Below are 20,531 nucleotides of genomic sequence, written 5' to 3' on the forward strand. Positions count from 1 at the left end.
TATGTTTGTTTTAGGGTGCCTAAAAGAGCTGCTGAGTGTAAGGTTTCTGATTGCAGTACTTGCTATTGCAGGAACATTATTCTTACTGGAATTGGTCTAGGGTGGTAGAGGAAGCTAAAATGGGCCCTGAGTATCTGGGATGATGATTATCTGTGGGGTCATTTTCCTTGGAGCCATCCTGTTACCTTAACAGTCTGTTTTTTAACGTTCTGGATTGTGTTTGAATCTTCAAAGGTTTTGGTAAAACTGCCAGTTAGTCATTCTTGTCAGGTTTATGATTGTTGTGTGCATATAATATATGCATTGTGCTTTTTATATGCGTCTGTGATGATTTACTATACAGTTTTATTAGCGTTAATTTAAGGTGACCACATTACTCATGAGAAACAGAACAAATGTCAGTTATTAAGCCCATCCCAAACAAACGCTTGCCAGTGAAGACCTTGTGATACAGTACTACCCTGTGATTTAAGCGATGGAGAGACTTTTGTTCTTTTAAAAAATGTCACTATGTTGTGTTTCCTTAGGTTATTTTGAAGACAAAAGACTTCTTCCTGATGTGACAAAACATTAACAATAGCAATTAAGTTGAAAATATTTAGTAATATTTGACATGAGTAAATGCTGAACTTGAAACAAAATTTCTAAATTAACACTGAAATATTAAATGTCACCTGGGCAAGCAAAATTCTATTTAAATTTTAAATTTTCTTAACACTATCTAGTATTCAGAATAAGTATGATGCCTTTTACTCTATCCCCTTTTTAACTGTTTCTGAGTCTTATTATAGCCATTCTTACCCTTTTTAGGTCACAATTTGTCCCTTTAATGATTTGAAAGCGAGGAACCCTGTACTCAGAGAAATACACATATGCACAGCTTTGCACACAAATTTTGTAGGTTCCCAAGATCATCTATATCTGAGCCTCTATCTGCTGGTGTTCAAATTTTTCCATCAAAAACTCTTGAAAATATCATTGCGTTTTTGGCCCGATACTTTTGAAAGGGTGAGTTCAATTAGTTGTGACTATTTTATTCCACACTTTCAATAGTATATTCCCCATCAATCCAGATTTTAAAACAAAGGTACAGTCTATCCAGATACATCTTTAATTTCAGATATTATTACTTATAGATCACATCAGATTTTAAACCACTGAACAAGGTTAATCACACAGGGTTAGAAGTAGGATATATTTTAGAAGTATCATTAAAATAATGTTTATTAATGAAATAAGGGATTCTTTTTATAGTTATTGAAATAGATACTAAAATTAAGATGCCATCATGAAACAAATCATATATCTCAATTAATTTGTGGACTGTTACCTTCTGTTGACCATGTTCTCTTGTTAATAGGGAATTAACCAGAAAACCCTTTGGATTCCAGTCCTTGTGGTTCAACGTTCTAAAAATATACCAATGTGCTTTCTTGTCTTGGCAGAGGATTTTAACCATTCCCATTCATATTTGTAAAACTGATTCTTTGGGGTCATCTCTATGAATATACATAAACTTATAGAATATTGAGCTGATTATATTTACCAATCCTGAGGCTAGTTCCTTTTATTTCATTATTTTGTCTTTCTCCTAAAAGCATATGGCTAAATTATGATTAATTAAAGTTATAGCCCTCTATGTCAGTTTATTTAAGTCATTAGTTATTGACTAGAGGCCCAGTGCACAAATTCGTGCACAGGTGGGGTCCAGCTGGCCTGCCCCAATGGGAGCTGATCGGGGGCCCGGGCTGGTGGCGGGGAGGGGCCACGGGTGGTTGGCCAGCCAGTCCTGCCCCCAATAAGGCTGGTTGGCTGGCCGCAGTAGACATCATAGCGACTGGTCATTTTTGCGTTCCAGTTGCTGGCTTTTTGTATAGAGAGATTATTGAGCACTTATATACTATACTATAATGAGCATGAGCTTATGATATAGACAGAGATCTTCAACAGAACTTCCTTCAGTGATGAAAATGTCCTACATCTGCAATTTCCCATAAGCTAAGCTACTAGCTGTATTTGTATTGAGCCCCTGAAATGTGGCATATATGACAGAGGAGCAGAATTTTTTATTTTAAATTATTTAAATAGCCACATATGGCTTGTGGCTGCTAAATTGGACAGAGTTACAGATCCCACCTTGGGTGAATTATTTAACTTCTCTATAAAATAGAAATAATATATACCTCTAGGAGAGTTATGAGTTCATGTATATAAGTCATTTAGCAAAGTGCCTGGCATAGAGTAAGAACCCGAAAATAAACATTTGATATTATTGTGATCTGTGTTAGTTAACTGTGCATGTATCATGGAAGGGAATATAGAGGTGGGGAAAATATAATTCCCATGTTTAAGATGTTTGTTTTTCGTATGGGCCTTTCCAAAAAGTTTCAACCTCAAGGAACATAGGTGGGGAAGCCAGAGTGCTTGTTGAGGCAGAGAGGCTGGTTTTGTGTTTTTAATTTTTTTATCAGTAAGCAGATAGAGTCTGTTTCATCATATCAGTACAGTAGATATTTCAGTCTCTTAGTACAGAAAGCTAGGTTCTGCTCCAAAAGCTCTAATGTTAATTGTGAAATTCCATTTTTACTGTTATATTTTGATAGTGGTTATTAAAAAAAGTTTTGTTTCAGGCCCTGTCCTTAGTGCTTATTATCTCAATTCCCAAACATAATCCTTTATGCTATAAGCCCATAAGTCATTATCTGGAGCCCCCAAGACCAGATATGTTTCAGAATTCTTAGTTTTTTAGATTTTAGAAAGCCAGTTGAGGGCATGTAACTACTGGACAAGTGTTAGCATTTCAGTAATGAAACATATAGATATTTATATTACGTGGAATAAATAGGGACTCACATCAAGTCAGATCATATTTTCCTACAAATGGATGGTGATGTTAGGTTTCAACATCAAAGAAATTATGGATATTTCCAATTTTAAAATATTTCTGAAATGTGGAATTTTAGATAATTCTGTTAGCTTGTATGTAGTTCCCTATTCGTGCAGCTGTTATGGTGGAACCCCAGGTTTGTCTGGTTATAAGTCTCATGTTCTTTTCATCTTTTCCACATAAAAGGGCTAGTCTTGATTGAATGCTTGCCGAGCTTGCCTTTAATGTTATTTCTCTTACGCTGTGCATTATTTTTATGACAACTCTTTGAACCCGTGCTTCATTTCTTGTTTACTGCCATATTCTCTCTAACTCACATAGTGGTGAGTGCTCAGTGAGTATTTGTTGGCTACTATATTGGCTCAACCCATAGATATTCTGTTTTTCACAGCCCCTCACATGTTGTGGGGTTTTCTAGCATAGTAGAGTAAAAGGCAGGACAGGGCCATCGGTCTTTATGTAAATGACTTTATAGGTGTTTTTATGATATAGTACGGTCAGTAAAATAGGTACACATGAAAACTACTTTATCATTATTGTGCAGGGGGCAATGATTATCTGTGGGTCAACAGTGTATGATGTACTTATGTGGATATACATATGTCGACTAATACTTCCTGTACTTCCATTTCCTTGCTGGATTTACTGCAGAAACATTTTTCTTTGTTTTCTTTTCCATATTTATTGGAACAGTGCTCCCTACTTTTGTCTAAGTCAGTGGTTCTCAACCTGTGGGTTGTGACCCCTTTGGCGGTTGAATGACCCTTTCATAGGAGTCACCTAAGACCATCCTGCATATCAGATATTTACATTACGATTGGTATCAGTAGCAAAATTACAGTTAAGAAGTAGCAACGAAAATAATTTTATGGTTGGGGGTCACAACATGAGGAACTCTTTTAAAGGGCCAGAAAGTTGAGAACCACTGGTCTAAGTGGAAAGACCATCCTTGTAGGAATTGGTAGAATTGAGCTCGTTCTAATGTTGCTAGTACTACTTAGGTTACCTTAGGAAGGCACAGTTTGGTTTGGGGTCTTGATTTCAAAAATTTATTTAGAAGGGCGAAATGAAGAGAGTTTTTTCATTGGCATTGATTGTCTTTTTTTCTTGAACAGTTAACCTGCTCTTTAGACTTCCTCCTTGTCAGGGGAAGCACTGCCCCCCAGGTTCCATCTGTGGCACATTCCTTCTCTACATGGCTCCATTGCTCACAATTAGTGCTCCATCCACTCTGGATTCCCATTCCCTTAGTTCTGTGGCTGTCATCTGAGTTAGACACCAGGAAAAAAAGTCAGTCTGGAAATTTCAGATGTTACAGGGAAGAGATTTGGAGCAATGTGGCCTTCACATACCTCTCCATGCCTTTCAGTGAGAATTTCCCCACCATGTTGAAGTTTAGACAAACCTCTCAGCACCATTTTGCCCTCTTAAGATTTCCCTAGCTTGTCTTTAACCCCCTTCTCCTTAGCTTATCCCACAAAAGTCCTCTCTACATCTCTAACTTTCCTGAGACCCATCACTGCCCTATTGTTTGTTCTCTCAGAGTTTGGTACTTAACAGATTTCTTGTCTGTGCTTCTGTCTCTCATGAGGTTTTGTCCTTCTTTTGAACCCAGCCATGCCAAATACACTTCTGGACTCCCTTGCTCTGAAGAGAACTCACTAAGCCAGAAAATTGGGGATGAGATTGCTTATTGTTAAAGAATACCCTTTCCTTTCTTTGCTATTTGCTGTACTCTGGTATCATTATTCATCTCAAATGCTTTTAAGGTACTTGGGCCCTGGGCAGGAATTGGAGTATTGTTCTACTTGTAGTTGGGACAGCTGACAATGTACAGGTATGTTAGCAGGGGACTTTGAACTTCCTTCCTTAGCCAAAGTATGGGACAGGAGTCTGGTAGTTAGCACATGTCATAATAGTGGCAGATAAATGGTCACTTTTGGCTGGCGAGAACTAGAGGTAGTAAAGATGGGACAAGTCCGCGCTGGACAGCATCACTGGAGAACTGATAATAGATGAAGGTTTTTAGTGATACCTTTAGTGATTCACACTAAGGTTTTACTGATTATAAATCCCCACTTACAAGAATTAAAGCCTTCTAACATTACACATTCTATCTCTTCATATCATGGGACTGTGGTCTCCAGGACTGGACAGGACCCCCAAAATAGTCTGTAAAGGGTTTATAATTTATAGCAAGACGGAGTTTAGCAAAGAAATGACTCCTAGATTCTTCTTTTATGACTTAGGGCAAAAGCAGCAGGATTTCATTTTGTCAGCATTCTCCTTCATGTGAAACTATAATTAAACCCATTTTGACTTCGTTCTATATTTCTTGTTTGTCACTCATATTCCCTAGTGTAGCAGGATCACTGACTTACAAGTTAGATAACTTATTAACTATCTATTTATAAAATGTTTATAAAATTAAATAGCACTGTATTTGATTCATCTGGTTATTTTTAAATGTATACTGTTGCACATTTAGACCCCAGCTTAACTGTTGTTTTGCAGTTCAAAATTTTTATTAAAAGAATTGAACTATATGGATATCTAAAATGTAAAGGAAGGCTGGAATCTTGTTTAAAAATACTCTTTTTATGTGCTAACATGTTTTAACCAACCTCACTAGCCAGAAGGGGTTATTTTGTAGCAATGAGAATTCACTGTCTGCTGCCATGGCTGCCCAGGACTATCAGTTAAGTGTGTTCCTGGGATTCTGGAAGCCCCGGTGATGTCTCACTAGAGCTCATAAACATTTCTCTCATTTCCCTCTTTGTTCTCCCCCCACTTCCTTTGTTAGTCACTCCTTAGCATGCCACTTGAGCCCAGGGCCTCCTCGCGGTGCTGCTAGTTCCCAGCAAATTGATACCTGTGCCAGTCTCTTGGAACTTCTGAGCTTGAACTTTTAAACTGCCAAAGAGTGGTGCCATGTTCTTAGAAGAAACGTTTTTGGAAGAATACCTACTCTCTCATACCAGAAAACTATTGCCATATTACAGACTCATGAAAAGTTTCTTGCACCTGTCTTTTTCCAAAGAGCCAAATAGAAATATATGGAACCATTATCTAACTTATACTTTTCCTCATGGTGATTTTCTTCTGGTGCCCAGCAAAATATCTCCCTCTCACTTCAGGACTAAAAACCAACCAACAAAAAATCTCATTCAAGATCACCCAACTACTTCATGAGACATACATAGAAATGTCTGAATCCCTTAGGTTCACTGTAGGACCCTGTGTTTATTTAGATACTAATAATGATCATTATCAGTAGGTTGCAAGGATTTCCATGGAAAGCAGTTGTCATGCCGCTCTAGCTCACATCCACTCACCTTCTTCTCCAGTCAACAGATCCTAGAAGCCAGCCAGGCTGTGATCTTGGAGCAAAATAAAGCTCTTGATGTGTGGTGTTCAGCAGACTTTCCCCCCTCTGTTGTGTCTATCCAAGTATGGCCTAATGGTATTCATGCATCTTATATGAAAAGGATAACTGCAAAACTATCAACCTCTTTTTGTCAGTGAAAAGGGATGCCATTAATATTTATGTCAAGATAATTAGAATGATATATTAACCTAAATATAGATGAGCTGTAACATAAACTTTAAAAACCTTATTTTTACAGTGTTTGCCTAGTTATTTCTGAAACCATATGTTTTAATTATTACTGTTTTTATGTCTTTTAAAAATCTTCATTCTTGCCCACAAGTTTCTTAGAACAATTGCTTTATGGGTTTATCCTGTCTGATTAGTTTTCATTTCTAATTAGAAATTATAACATGACTTTTTTTTCTTGTCCCCACCAACTAGAAATACTTTTATTTTCAATACAGATGCAGAGTTTGCAGGGTGGTACAGAAGCCATAGCCCGATTGGATCAGTTAGAAGCTGATTATTATGATCTGCAACTTCAGTTGTATGAAGTACAGTTTGAAATCTTGAAGTGTGAAGAGTTATTGTTGACAGCACAACTAGAAAGCATCAAAAGACTTATATCTGGTATGGTGTACATTTAACCACATAAGTCCACAAAATATTGAATGCTTTAAAAGAGACTAGAGGCCCAGTGCACAAATTCATGCATGGGTAGGGTCCCTTGGTCTGGCCCATGATCAGGGCTGATCTTCCCTGGCTGCCGACAGCCGGCCTCGTCCCCTGCTGCCCATGTCTGCAGCCACCCATCCCCTTTTCCCCATTACCCGTTGGGCAATCGGAGCCTCCTGGCCAAGGGGAGTAACCAAGAAATTGGCTGTTCCCACCCACTCACTGGCCCTGCCCCCTGCCACCAGTCACCCTCTGTGTGTGGGGTGACTGGCGGGGCAAACAGGCCAGGCTCGCTCACACCTGCCTTGGTCTGGCGCCATCACCCACCCCCGGTTCCCCATTCCCCAGCAGAGCCTGCCAGCCGGGGGCAGCTCCTGCATTGAGCGTCTGCCCCCTGGTTAAAAGAGACTAGAGGCCCAGTGCACAAATTCATGCATGGGTAGGGTCCCTTAACCTGGCCGGCCAGCAGGGGGGAGGGACTGTAGGAGGTTGGCCAGCTGCAGGAGGTTAGCTGTGGGAGCGCACTGACCACCAGGAGGCATCTCCTGCATTGAGCATCTGCTCCCTGGTGGTCAGTGTGCGTCATAGCTACCATCGGGTCGTAACAGTTGCTTAGGCTTTTATATATATAGATAATGGCTTTGCCTGAGGTTACAGAGCCAGTAAGTGGATGAGAGCCCTGTTCTGTCTCTGCAGTCCACGCTCTTAACCATTACTCTTTGTTGCTATTCTGTACCAGAAAAAAGAGATGAAGTGGTATACTATGACACTTATGAAAGCATGGAGGCCATGCTGGAGAAGGAAGAGATGGCAGCATCGGTGCATTTACAGAGAGAAGAGCTGCATAAACTTCAGCAGAAAGCACGCCAGCTGGAAGCAAGACGTGGACGGGTTTCAGCCAAGAAAGCCTACCTCAGAAATAAAAAGGTATTTAAAAAAAAGGTGTAATAGGTTATGTATTTATGAAATTCAGCCTTAATTTTAAATTTTGCTTTTATTCATTACTAATCCTTGATCCATAGCTAATAATTTTAATTTAGTTTGTCACTAATACTTGTTCATCTTTTAAAATGAAGTAAGTTATTATGGAGTGCTGCTTCAGAATCCTGCTGGAGTTCCTTGGTAATATGATATATGTAACCTATCACCTTTTTAAAATCTGAAAAAAAATTCAATTTCAAAACACATCTGACCTTTGTTCTGGATAAGGGATTGTGGACCTGTATTTTCATGTTATAACCAAGGGAACCAAGGTTAAATAAATGACCCAAGAAAAAGTGCCTAGTATGGGGTAAGGTAGGATTCTGTCTGAGGTCTGTGTGACCCAGAAGCCTAAGTCAGTATACCACTGTATCATGTCACTGTATAGGACTGCCTTTTTTCCCCCAGGGAGACTACCCTGGACAAGTTCATTTCATGATCAATACTTGTTAGGCAAGAGATTTAACCCAGTGTGGGGGAAGAATATAATATCAACAGTTGCTTTAGAAAAATAGTTTACTGGCTTAAAATGTCATTCCTTAGATGCCTTTCTCTGATTAGAAGAGTAATCTTTGGTATAGCTCTGAGAGTGTTGGGAACTAATGGAAACCCTTTCATCTGGAGGGCTTTCCAAGAGGATGCAGGGAAAATGAAGATTCAGCGTGGTGCCACTAAAGTTGCCAAATGGCAGTGCATTATTTTGTAAAGAAGCACATATATCCCATTTTATTACTACGTTTTTGTTTCACATGATTAGAAAGAACATAATTCTGACTTTCTAGTCTTTAAGTTCTCTTTTTGTTCTAAAGTCTGTGGCCAAAAGTTTAAGATTTCATAATATGCTTCAAAGCAGTTTGGACAAAATCATGTTCTTTAATTCATCAGAGAGAGTTTAAGAATACAGACTTTAAGCCAGGAGTTGTATATCCTTTTTGCCCAGACAGTTTAAGGAGTACAGTAAGACAGAATATTCTGGCCACAGACTTCAGAGCTGAAAGAGGCCTTTGAGATTATATAAGGACACCCTCTTCCACTCTGCCTTGCCCCATCCCTCCCCCTCCAAAAAAGGGAAATCAGGAATGGAAGAGAAGTTTTAATAATTTGATAGAAGACTCTTTTTAAGATCCTGATTATTTGGTTTATGCTGCTTCAGCCTTAGAAATGAGAAACCAGAGGTGGTTTATTTGATACTTTGCTATGCAGTTATATGTTAAAATGTGACTTATCACATAAACCCTGGTATGTTGTTTAAATCTTTAAGTTCCACTTATATTAAAACATATTTTATGTGTTTATAGGAAATTTGTATTGCAAAACACAACGAAAAATTCCATCAGCACCTTCAGAGTGAAGAGAACTACAGAACCCATCACACAGTACAACTAGTAAGTTTGTATTCTTGGAGACTTAGAACAAAACTTTGATTTTTACTGTAGTGTCTAGTAACATTACCAGTTGAGCATTGTGCATGAGGGTTTCCTGAAACTTCATGTACACTTTTAGTTTGACGATTCCAGTCATCCTTTAGATTTTGATATAACCATCTAAGGCAAATGTGAGCAGTAATTCTCATTAGAAACTATATTATCCAGGACAAAGCTGGTGGGAAAGAAGAGAGAATCAATAGAATAAGAGAATAATGGATGATAGAATTTGTAAAGGACAGCAGACAAATGGAAGAAAGACAGATTAATGACACACTGGAACCACCATCATACTCCATGTGAAATTATCTGGTCTTGGGGGAAGTAGCCCCAATTTTTTAAAACAAAGCAGAAAAATAAAGTTTCATAACCCATTTGCTTATCTAGAAAGCCTTTTCATTTATTTAATATCTGTTCTGCCTAATAAGACTCAATTAGATGGCTTTTAGTTGATTCAACAATATGAGAAAAATTTTTAATTTTTGTACAGATAACTGCCAGCTATAAGTTATGATAGTAAAGCAAATAATTTATGTATGATGGTGGAACTACTTTTATTTTTTTCTAACTGTTGGTTATATTGGTTGGCCTGTGTAATATCTAAATTACTGACCAAGTGTTTATGGATTTATTTTAAGGTCCACTGTTTGAGTTAGCAGAATTAACAGCTATAAGTGTTTCATACTAAAATTGTTTAAGCCAGGGCCACAAAAATGAAACATTTTTTAGTTCAGAGATTTTATTCTATTTTACAGAATAAAATTCTTTAATTGGGAGTAAATGAAAAAAATAAAATAGTATTATTTTTACCATTGTGAATTTTAAAATGATAATTTGTTAAAAATGGATAGTGCTTCATGCCATAAAACATTTTGTTTAATGCATCATTCTTTGGGGTTACCCACCTGACACACTGGGAGAACTCTGTTCTTTTTTTCCTATTAATGATAAAAAGAAATGGGAAACATCATAATTGAATTACTACTCATTTTTTACCAGAAGAGAGAGAAATTACATGATGAAGAAGAAAGAAAAAGTGCTTGGGTTAGCCAAGAAAGACAGAGAACACTGGATAGACTTCGAACTTTTAAACAGGTAATAAAAGTACAGTAACTATATGGTTTTTCATTGCTACATACACACTCCTATTACAAGATTTCTTTGTCTGAGAAAAACTTGGGTTTTCCCTTTGTTGTTTAGAAAGTAAGTTAGTTTTGATTTGCATGGCTACCTTTCCTCTGGTTGTTTCTAGAATTAATATCCTGTGACCCTTGGCTACCACTTCAGTCGAGTATAAGAGGAATGGTCAAGGCCCCTGGGAAGCATGGGTTCCACTTGAATTATAAACTAATTATAAAGTAATTAGTTTCCAACCAACTCTCCATTTCAAGCATCAACTTGTTATTAATTCCACATACATCAACCTATGATAGTAATCTATGGAAATGATCAGTGACAGAATTAGAGAGTGGATCAGCATACATGAGAAATGCTTCAGCAGTTTTCTTACCAGGTGAAACCATGACTCTGGACACTGACATCACAGCAGCTAAATATTTCCTTCGAACTCTGCTTAAGCTGAATGGTTTTAGTTGATAAAGCTTCCACTGTTGGAAGCTTTTGATAAAGTCCTATTAGTATTATAGTGAAAAGGGTGTTAAGCCTTGAGTTAAGCAAACGCATTAATGCTAGGTTTCACTACAGTAAAAATACAGAATGAGAGTTGTTATGTCAGTCAGTACTCCCAAAAATTTTATCTGTAAGCATTTGAAAATACATGTAAGAAACTAATAGTCCCTTAGCTTTCTGCACATATATGTTTTACATCATTTATGTTGTGTAATTTACATTCCTATTATTTTTCCGTTTAAATTCATAATTTTATTCAGTAAAGACCTTTTTTTAATAGTGATAATTTTGAATAGTTGCTTAAGTTGATAAGAGGATTACAAGATAATCCATAAAGGATATGATGATGAGCACACATTAAAGAGTTTGGTGATAACTGAAAGTTACTACACTTTGGTATTCTGGTTTTCTGTATAACTGTATTACAATTTTGTATTACAAAAGTTTCCCTGAAAATTACAAAAGCTCCAAAAGAACATCTTTCACTTGAGAGAGAAAATAGATAGCCAATTGTTCATAAATCATTTTAACATAATTTAACCAGTTATAACGTCTGTTTTTTTAGAGGTACCCTGGCCAAGTTATATTTAAGTCAAGCAGATTGCGACTGGCTCATGCAAGAAAAAGTGCCGCTAGTCCTGTGCCCTGCGAGGACCAGTGCAACTCTATGCCAGGAGCACTGCAGATAGAAGAGAAAAGTGAAGAGGTGCAGAAAGGAAGAGGCAAGCTTGGGTCCTCGCAGACAGCAGAAGCCCAAAGCCTCATACAACTTGAAGATACTTCATTAGTACAACTTGAAGCCACTTCATTACCTCTCAGTGGTGTTACCTCGGAACTGTGCCCCACTGTTTCTCTTTCACTTTTGAATAATATTGACCTTGAACCAGGTTCTGTTACCACAGATCCACTCCCACCACCTCTTCCTCCAACACCACCTCCCCCACCACCCTCTACCTAGTGTGGAGGGGAACGAGAAGAGGATCCCTAAATCTGCAAGTGCCCCTTCAGCACATCTCTTTGATAGCAGCCAGCTGGTCAGTGCCAGGAAGAAGCTCAAAAAGACTGCTGAAGGTTTGCAGAGAAGGAGAGGTAAGTTAAAGAGATCTTTTCATGTTCATCTGTTGAAAAAGTGAGGCATAATCAAAGCACTTTTATTTCACAGGATCTTATGAAGCTTAATATTAGTACATTATTTCTGGACATTATTTGATAGCGAATAGGTTTTCAAGATCACAGCAGGGCAGAATTCTCACCAACCCATATTGACAAATTTCTACAGACATAGCAGTGTGTACCTTTAGCTGTTGGGCATATTTTTAAAAATAAATCTTCAGAAGTGATACTTGATCTATTTGGTAATACATAGTAGGAAGCTCCTTTTGTGTAAAAAAAAAAAAAAGTGATTTTAAACCTGGGAAATACAAGAAAGGTATTCACATCGGAAAGCTTAAGTCATTTGGTCAGAACTATTACACTAGGATGGCATTGGCAGGACAATGTAACATTTGGTCACGTGTTTATTGAGGACCTTGGTATACTCTTCATATAAAGAATCAAAGAAGAATAAGGAGTAATATGTATAATTTCTTGCATGTCATATTATATGTTAAAGCTGTTTTTTGAAAAGAACAGAAAATCTTGGCCCTCAAGCAGCTTTAGCTTGCATAGAATATTATATAGAACATTTTGCATATTATATTTTAATCTGAAAGACTATCCTCTAAAATATTTTTACCTTAATCCAAGTAGAATTGCGTGTATAAAACAACTAAATGCAAAATATCACTATAATGAACCAAAATTAATTTTTAAAAATTAAATGTATAACCCAGTCACTTTGGAATTCAGGTTGGGCTGGTGCATTATGGAAATCCTTCAGAAGCCTCACCTATGATACTACTAACGTCCAACTCCTAGCTCCCAATCTGTTCCCTTTTCTCACATGGGAAATGATAGGAATACCGATAATACCTGACATGGAATTGAGTCTTGGGATTTCTTTTTAGTAAGTGTAATTAGGATGCCCTGTGCTTTGGAACCTTCTGTTTACACTGCATGGGCCGTTTTGTAGATGGTGTTTCCAGTGTCATGGGCTATCAAGTCCTGCAGTCTAGAGCAGAGGTCCTCAAACTACGGCCCGCGGGCCACATGCAAATACAAATATTGTATTTGTTCCCATTTTGTTTTTTTACTTCAAAATAAGATATGTGCAGTGTGCATAGGAATTTGTTCATAGTTTTTTTTTAAACTATAGTCCGGCCCTCCAACAGTCTGAGGGACAGGGAACTGGCCCGTTTAAAAAGTTTGAGGACCCCTGGTCTAGAGGTTGTAGTAGTTTGACTTTTTATGTGTTACTCTAACTCCAGTTGTTTTCTTTCATTTTCTAAAGTGAGCTCACCCATGGATGAGGTGTTAGCTTCCTTGAAACGTGGTAGTTTTCATCTGAAAAAGGTTGAACAACGAACTCTGCCTCCTTTTCCTGATGAAGATGATAGTAATAATATCTTGGCACAAATAAGGAAGGGGGTAAAATTGAAGAAAGTACAGAAGGAAGTTTTGAGAGAATCCTTCACGCTTCTGCCTGACACAGACCCTCTCACACGGAGCATCCATGAAGCTCTTAGGAGAATCAAAGAAGCATCCCCTGAGTCTGAGGATGAAGAAGAGACCTTGCCTTGCACAGAATGGGAAAACTAACAAGTAAATGTCTTACTTTCTTCAGTAGCGTTGGTAACACAGCTTTTATATTGGATATGATGAGGTCTCTTATATTGAGCCTGAGGTTTATTATTTATTATACAAGCCAATTATAGTTGGGTCATAAATTTGTAAACTTAAGATTTTACTTCTGTAGTTCCTAAAACTTAATAGGAAAGCACTTTTCAAAGATACTGCTATGTAAATGCTGTTTTTTATATGGCAGTACAGTCCTATCCCAAGTATAGAGGATATTCTTATCTAATACCAGGGAAGTCTTTCAAAACAGAAAAGGCCTTTTCTAACTGAAGCATTTTTATTACAAACATATGCATATTAAATTTTGATGTTTTATTAGCTGCCTGTGAAGGAATTTTCGAAGATCAGTCTAGAAAAGTAATTGTGTTATCTGATTATTTAGCTTTCTAAGCCTTTAAAACTGAGGTTAATCATTTTCAGGCTGCTTATAGTAACTGCATTGTTTAAAATTGCAGTTAATATAATATAAAAATTATACATATACATATCTTATTGAGTACCCCTATGAGTATTGGTTACACATTTGGCATTCTACCAGGGTAATAGAGAGTTATACTCCAGTACATTTTAACGTATTATTTTAATACGTTATTTAATGTATATTTTAATAAGGTAATTTTAAAGTAATGTGGTAATTAGAAATGATGTTAAATATATAGAATCAGTAACGATAACATATATTATAAGTTAAATAGTATACAGCTTCACAACATTCACCAAAAAGGGGGGACTCATAGTCCTGGAGGGAGTAAAGAATAAACATATTCATCAGCACAGTTATTCTTTTTGTTGTTGTTACTCCTCACCTTGGGATATTTTTCCATTGATTTTTAGGGAGAGTGGAAGAGAGAGGGAAAGACAGAGAAATATCTGTGTGAGAGAAACACATTGATTGGTTGCCTCCAGGAGGAGCCTGCAACCAAGGTACATGCCCTTGACTGGAATCAAACCTGGGACCCTTTAGTCTGCAGGCCAACGCTCTATCCACTGAGCCAAACTGGCTAGGGCACATCAGCACAACTATTCTTAAACATGCTTAATTATAAGAATTACCTGGAAAGCTTATTAAAAGTGCAGATTCCTGACCTTCACTCCCCAGGACTGATGCATATGCAGGAATACATCTGGATTTTGAAGATTTAATACAAAACAAACTGTCATTAATTTTTAGATTGATTACATGTTCAAAGATACTATTTTGGATATCAAATATTACTAAAAGCAATTTTACCTGTTCCACATCTCTCCAGCAGCATCTGCACAGATCAGTAACTTAACAAAATGGGTGGGGGGAAAATCACATTTCTCTTAAGTGGTTGTGTGTTACCTTTAATGTGCTTGAGCCAGCATTCCAGAATACCATGGTCCTGCTGTGGTTTGGGGGCTTTTGGTATCCTTTCTTCCAAGAGAGTTATTTATAGAGGTCCTAATTAATAGTCACTCTATGTGGCATGTTTATGGATCCCACAATAATTTCAAACCATTTGTGCTTGTACGTATATGTATACTATGCTTTGCAGAGGGGTATAAATATATCAGTATGTCTACTTGGTGTATGAATGTGTTGAGAGACTCAGATCTGTCTTGACAAGGAATCTTTTTGACTGGATACTTATTGTCTTTCACATTACAGTGCTTGCTACCTATTTTTATTGCCTGTCTCCTGCTTACAGCTTCTCGGTGAGCTGCTAAACCTATGCCTGAAACTACCATCTTAGTGCTGATTGGTTAATCCCTCAGGTGGGCCTTCACAGAATGAGTATGTTTAGTCCTTTTATTAGTTGACTGCAGTGGCCCAGGCAGGGTGCATGGCCTCCCAGCAGCTGCTCACGCCAGCCCATCACTGTTTGTCATCTTCCATCCTACTAGATCCTGCCGAGCACAGATACTGCAATAGTATTTCCTACATTCAAGTGTCCGTTATTTATAGCTTTGGGCTGCTAATTTGGCCTTATTTCTGATGTCCAGGATAAATAACCACTTTGAAAATTGCCTAAAACTTTTCTCTCTTAGAATGATTTTTTTTTATGACTGGTATATGTAGTATAATGTTGAGAGAAACAATGAAATAGTTCCACAAAATGTATGAGCTCAGATAGCTGCAAAGCTAGTTTTAAAAGACAGTATATCCTACACCAGAAGCAATCTATAGATTAGCTGTATGCTCCACCGATGGAGCTGGCATTGATGAACAAGCTCCATTTCAACTGTGTGTGGGCTTGGGAAATCATTTTTAAATGTTGTAGATACTTCTCCACAGATAGCTAAAAAAGCTGTAATTTGTATCCCTGTTATTAATTGGCTTCATTCTTAGAGCTTTTAAATCATTGATGTGATTACATACTTCTTTGGAAGAGCTAACTTCTCAAAACTTCATGAAGTAAAAAGTGAAGGTCCCTGTTCTGCCTCGCTCTCCTCTAAAAACTCTTCCCAGAGAAAATTATAGGTAACAGTGTCCTTGAAGGGTATTTCTAAACATAAGGAAGTACATGTAGTTATATAGACTTTATTCAGTTTCTGATTTGTTCCCTGTGGGGTCCTTTTTAAAAAAAAATATTTTTTTATTGATTTCAGAGAGGAAGGGAGTAGGAGAGAGAGATAGGAACATCAGTGTTGAGAGAGAATCACTGATTGGCTGCCTTCTGCATGCCCCCCACTGGGGATCGAGCCCACAACCTAGGCATGTGCCCTTGACTGGAATAGAACCCAGGACCTTTCAGTCCACAGGCCCACCTCTATCCAACTGAGCCAAACCAGCTAGGGCCCTGAGGGGTCCTTCTTAAACTTATGAAGTAACTATAATTACTCTGTCCAATAGAAATACAATGTGAGCCTCACATAGGATTTTAAAAGTTCTAGTTATACTTAAAGAAGTTAGAAAAGAATGGGTGAAACTGATTTTACTAATACTTTATTTTACATGCTATATCCAAAATAGTATCTTTCAACATGTTTTCAATATAAAAAAATATACAACATAATTCACATTTTTTTGTACTGAATTTTCAAAATCCACTGTACATTTTATACTTACTAGTATAAATTACAGCATAGTACATCTCAGTCTGGATGCTAAATATTCAATGGTTAAAGTGAAATGTCCTATCAAAACAATAAAATTGTATTTAGTAGAAAAAATATTTTCTACCACTTTATATTTTAATTTAAATCAAACTAAAAATTCATTTTCTCAGTCACACTCGCCTCATTTTAAGTGCTCAATAGCCACATGTAGCTACAGTGTTAGATAACACAGAACTATAATAACTTAGTATTCTGTTCATGTCAGCTTTTATTTGATAAGTACCAGAACTTTTACATAAATTTTCCTGTTCCATAGGTAAGCTCATAGATCTCAAACACAACTATTTTGAATTTTAAGAAGTCTTGGTAAAGCACGCATTTAAAGACCAGTATTAATCCCGTGCTCTAAATGTCAATCTAACAAAAATTGCTCCCTAGTGAATTTTTAAAATCTCATGTAATAGTTCTTATACTGACAGTTTATTAGGCAAAAATTTTGAGATTATATTTTTCCTTTTTGTATTTACGTAAAATGTTATTTTAAAAGAAGTAAAAATAAAAGTGAAAGAATCTTTACAACCTTTTAACAGTGATCAAAACCCATATGTAAATTTTTTATTTTTATTTTCTTTTGAATACAAGCATATCCTTTTTTTTAAAACGGTCTGTATAAATGGCCATTTATAAGGAAAAATCATCAGTGTTCATTCTGGATATTGCTGAAGTTATGAGGGAACATATGTACATTCTACATTTAATAGGTCATTCTTTTTTTAATACATTGTTATTTCATTTATAAACAGGTGACTCACGAAAAAGAAAAAAATACCTGCAGTTGAAGACCGATTCATATTCTTTTGAAAAACAAATTCTAAACACTTGGTTCCAGAATTGGATTCCATTAGATCCAAAGTGTATTGGCTCAGTGGTGTGAAAAAAGGAAGCACAATTGGCAAGTTTTTACTTTTTCAGTCATTCCAATAGATGGTGGTTAACATGAGTTTTAGATGTGCAATGTTCCTGACTACACTGAAGAAGAGGCCTTCAGAGAGACTCCCATTTTGTTACCATCTTCCCCTCCTGTCCACCCACTTACATACTTATAGTGGCCAGTAAAGCTAGGGGTTGCTATGAGTTGGAAGAGCACTGGGTGGACAGAGGTCTCCTGTGAGCTGTATTGGGACTCCTTTGAAATCTATTGTTCAGTGCACTGAATAGTCATCTGCTTGAAAATTACAGAGCTTCTTCCATATCAGCTTATATAAATAGTGTGACACTCTGAAAAAGAAGTTTATCATGATAGCCATTGGGACAGGAATTGAAAGAAAATCAGATGTTGAAAATTTCCACATTATCTCCAAAGGAATTTTCATAAAGATGTTGAACAATATCTGGAAAGATACAAAACTATGGAGATGCATCTATTAATGTGTTTACCACAATATGATACATTTAACATGGCATATTTTTAGAAGACCACACACTCTTACACTTTGTAAGTTTTTGAAGTAAAATTTCCATGCTTTTAAATAGCTCTTCATAATTGTGAATTTATAATAGTTTGAATATTATGTGCAGCTTTGTTTATGAGAAGCAATACTTTGTAATTTGATAATATTTCAAATTATTTTTGGTCTTTTGTTTGAACTATTGCTTGATTACTGTAATTCAACATGACTTTCCTATTGAGAATCAAAAATCAGGATTCTATAATAGGAATGCAGATCTTAAGTCTTTTTATCATGTACCATTTAAGTTTTTATTTTTATGCTCCACAGTGAAAAAAAAGTGCTCTACAAATATGCAGAAAAAATTAGACAAGCAGAAAAGCCTCTTTAGCTGGCATTTCACATGCTTTGAGTGGAGTTTTTGGATAGAGTCTTTGTTATTGTCACTAAATTAAAAATGTATGTAGCTCTAGGTGCCTGTTTTGCTGTAATGGAGTCCTAAAGGATGCGTTTATATGAATGGAGCCATTATGTGTTCTCAGCTGGACTGCTGTGGGCTTAAATGAAGGTAGATATGTTGGACTCAATACAGTACTCTGTAGAGTATTCTGCATAAGACAGATCTTGGCCTTTATATGCAGGGAGGACCGAAATACCAAAAAAGACTTTTATTTCTTATGAGGCAATTATCTGACCTAGACTCAGAAAGCAGTCCCAGTGTAAAAGCCCTCCAATGAATCGATATTCCAGAGGAAAACGAAATGCTCGCACCTTTGTCACATTAAAGTGGTATTTCTTGAGAGCAATTATGGAGAAAATATTCTGACACCGGTCATGTAAAACAAAATCTTTCTGCTTAAATGTTGGTAATATGTTTCACAATACATTGGTTTATTCTAGCACTATTTTCACATCTTGTCTGGGAAGATTGGAAATATAGATCTAATATAGAAACTAATCTTCATCCCATGATGGTGAGTGGGGGAGATTTTTTCCTATCTACATCCGTAAGGCATTGAAGCATGCTTCCTAACCCAAAGAATGATTGGTTTGATAATGTATTTTTTAAGAAGTTTTAGTAAATTTACAAGTCATAAAAAAAATCACATTTCAATGTTATGCCTTTGGATGCTTGTTTTGTTTTTCATTCATTGACATTTAGAAAAATACAGGAGAAGGCAATGTTAAATTAACAGCAAAAGCACTAGAACTCTCATATGTCTAGAGGGAATTGCTACCCATTTGGTGTTACAGCTGCAATTCCAAGGGTCCTGTGATCTCCATGAAGGTTATCTCACACTTGAAGATGAGTAGGTTAGAGCCGCCAGCTATGCTCATTCTCTGGTAAATAACTTCTTTAACACACTCGCTTCCCTTAGAGATTCAGATTCCTACTTCCACGGAATTGCATGTTACTGTAGGTCATCAACCTTTAAGAGTTCTCACAAATAATATTAAAATTTAAAATAACTACCATCGACTTGTCTATTAAGATGAGTTGACCAGTTGAATCCTCATTTTAATTTTAAAGCAGTTTTAGACCCCAACAGGAATTATGTTGACATGGTTAAATTCTTTTTTTTCTTGCGCCAGTAAGATGAGCACCTTCGGCCTTAGTATTTCATTTGTATATATTTTAGTTATGGTGGTACTTATAGATCACGTTTCCACTTCCAAACTTGCCTATACTGTTTATATGGTTTTAAATATTTGACAGCTGTATTTCTGTTAATGTATCATTGCCATATATAAGAATCTGCAAACAACTGCTTGCTTACGCTGAATCAGTTTAGAAGTTAATTTACTAATCTGGCCTCAACTACTATATATTTAAAATAGGGAAACAAGTAGGTGGTGATCTGGGGGATGTTTTGAGGACAGTATTACTTACTGCTCACTTAAATGTCAATGTTAACTATATATTCTAATGCAACTAAAATTATGTGTATATAACCAATGTGGAATGTATAGAAAAGGTATTCCTAATGATTTAAAATCCCAATGGTACTATATTATAGCAATATGAAGAAATGCCTGGCTAAAAAAGATTTTTAAAAGATGAGCAACTGTCTTATTTACTTGATGTATATTTTATAGGCTTACTGAGTTTGTGAGCAGCATAAAAGCAATCATTCCTTAATTCTTCATTGTGAAACTTAAACATTTCTATAAAATGCATTTTCAAATAGACTTTTAGACATGACTATGACACTTGATCAGGTGTAGTATTTCCATAGTGGGACTGTGGGGCTATTCTATGAAACCGTAGAAAAATTTCAGCACTTTTATGTAACTAGAGGCCCAATGCATGAGATTCATGCACTCGGGGGTGTCCTTCAGCCTGGCCTGCGCCCTCT

General features: G+C 36.7%; 1 protein-coding gene across 1 annotated transcript in view; it reads left to right on the plus strand.

Annotated features, from left to right (window-relative positions):
• The window catches only part of JMY (junction mediating and regulatory protein, p53 cofactor), a 74,996-nt gene extending 54,760 nt beyond the window's left edge, over window positions 1–20,236 (plus strand). Inside the window, 8 exon segments of the mRNA XM_015571576.1 lie at window positions 6,722–6,887; window positions 7,672–7,859; window positions 9,212–9,298; window positions 10,337–10,432; window positions 11,532–11,918; window positions 11,920–12,055; window positions 13,356–13,666; window positions 17,530–20,236. Coding sequence (XP_015427062.1) covers window positions 6,722–6,887; window positions 7,672–7,859; window positions 9,212–9,298; window positions 10,337–10,432; window positions 11,532–11,918; window positions 11,920–12,055; window positions 13,356–13,663 — 1,368 coding nt within the window. The 3' untranslated portion in view covers window positions 13,664–13,666; window positions 17,530–20,236.
• The last annotated feature ends 295 nt before the right edge of the window (window positions 20,237–20,531 follow it).

Source organism: Myotis davidii, unplaced genomic scaffold (assembly GCF_000327345.1).
Source record: "Myotis davidii unplaced genomic scaffold, ASM32734v1 scaffold44, whole genome shotgun sequence".
In the NCBI taxonomy this organism is placed as follows: domain Eukaryota; kingdom Metazoa; phylum Chordata; class Mammalia; order Chiroptera; family Vespertilionidae; genus Myotis; species Myotis davidii.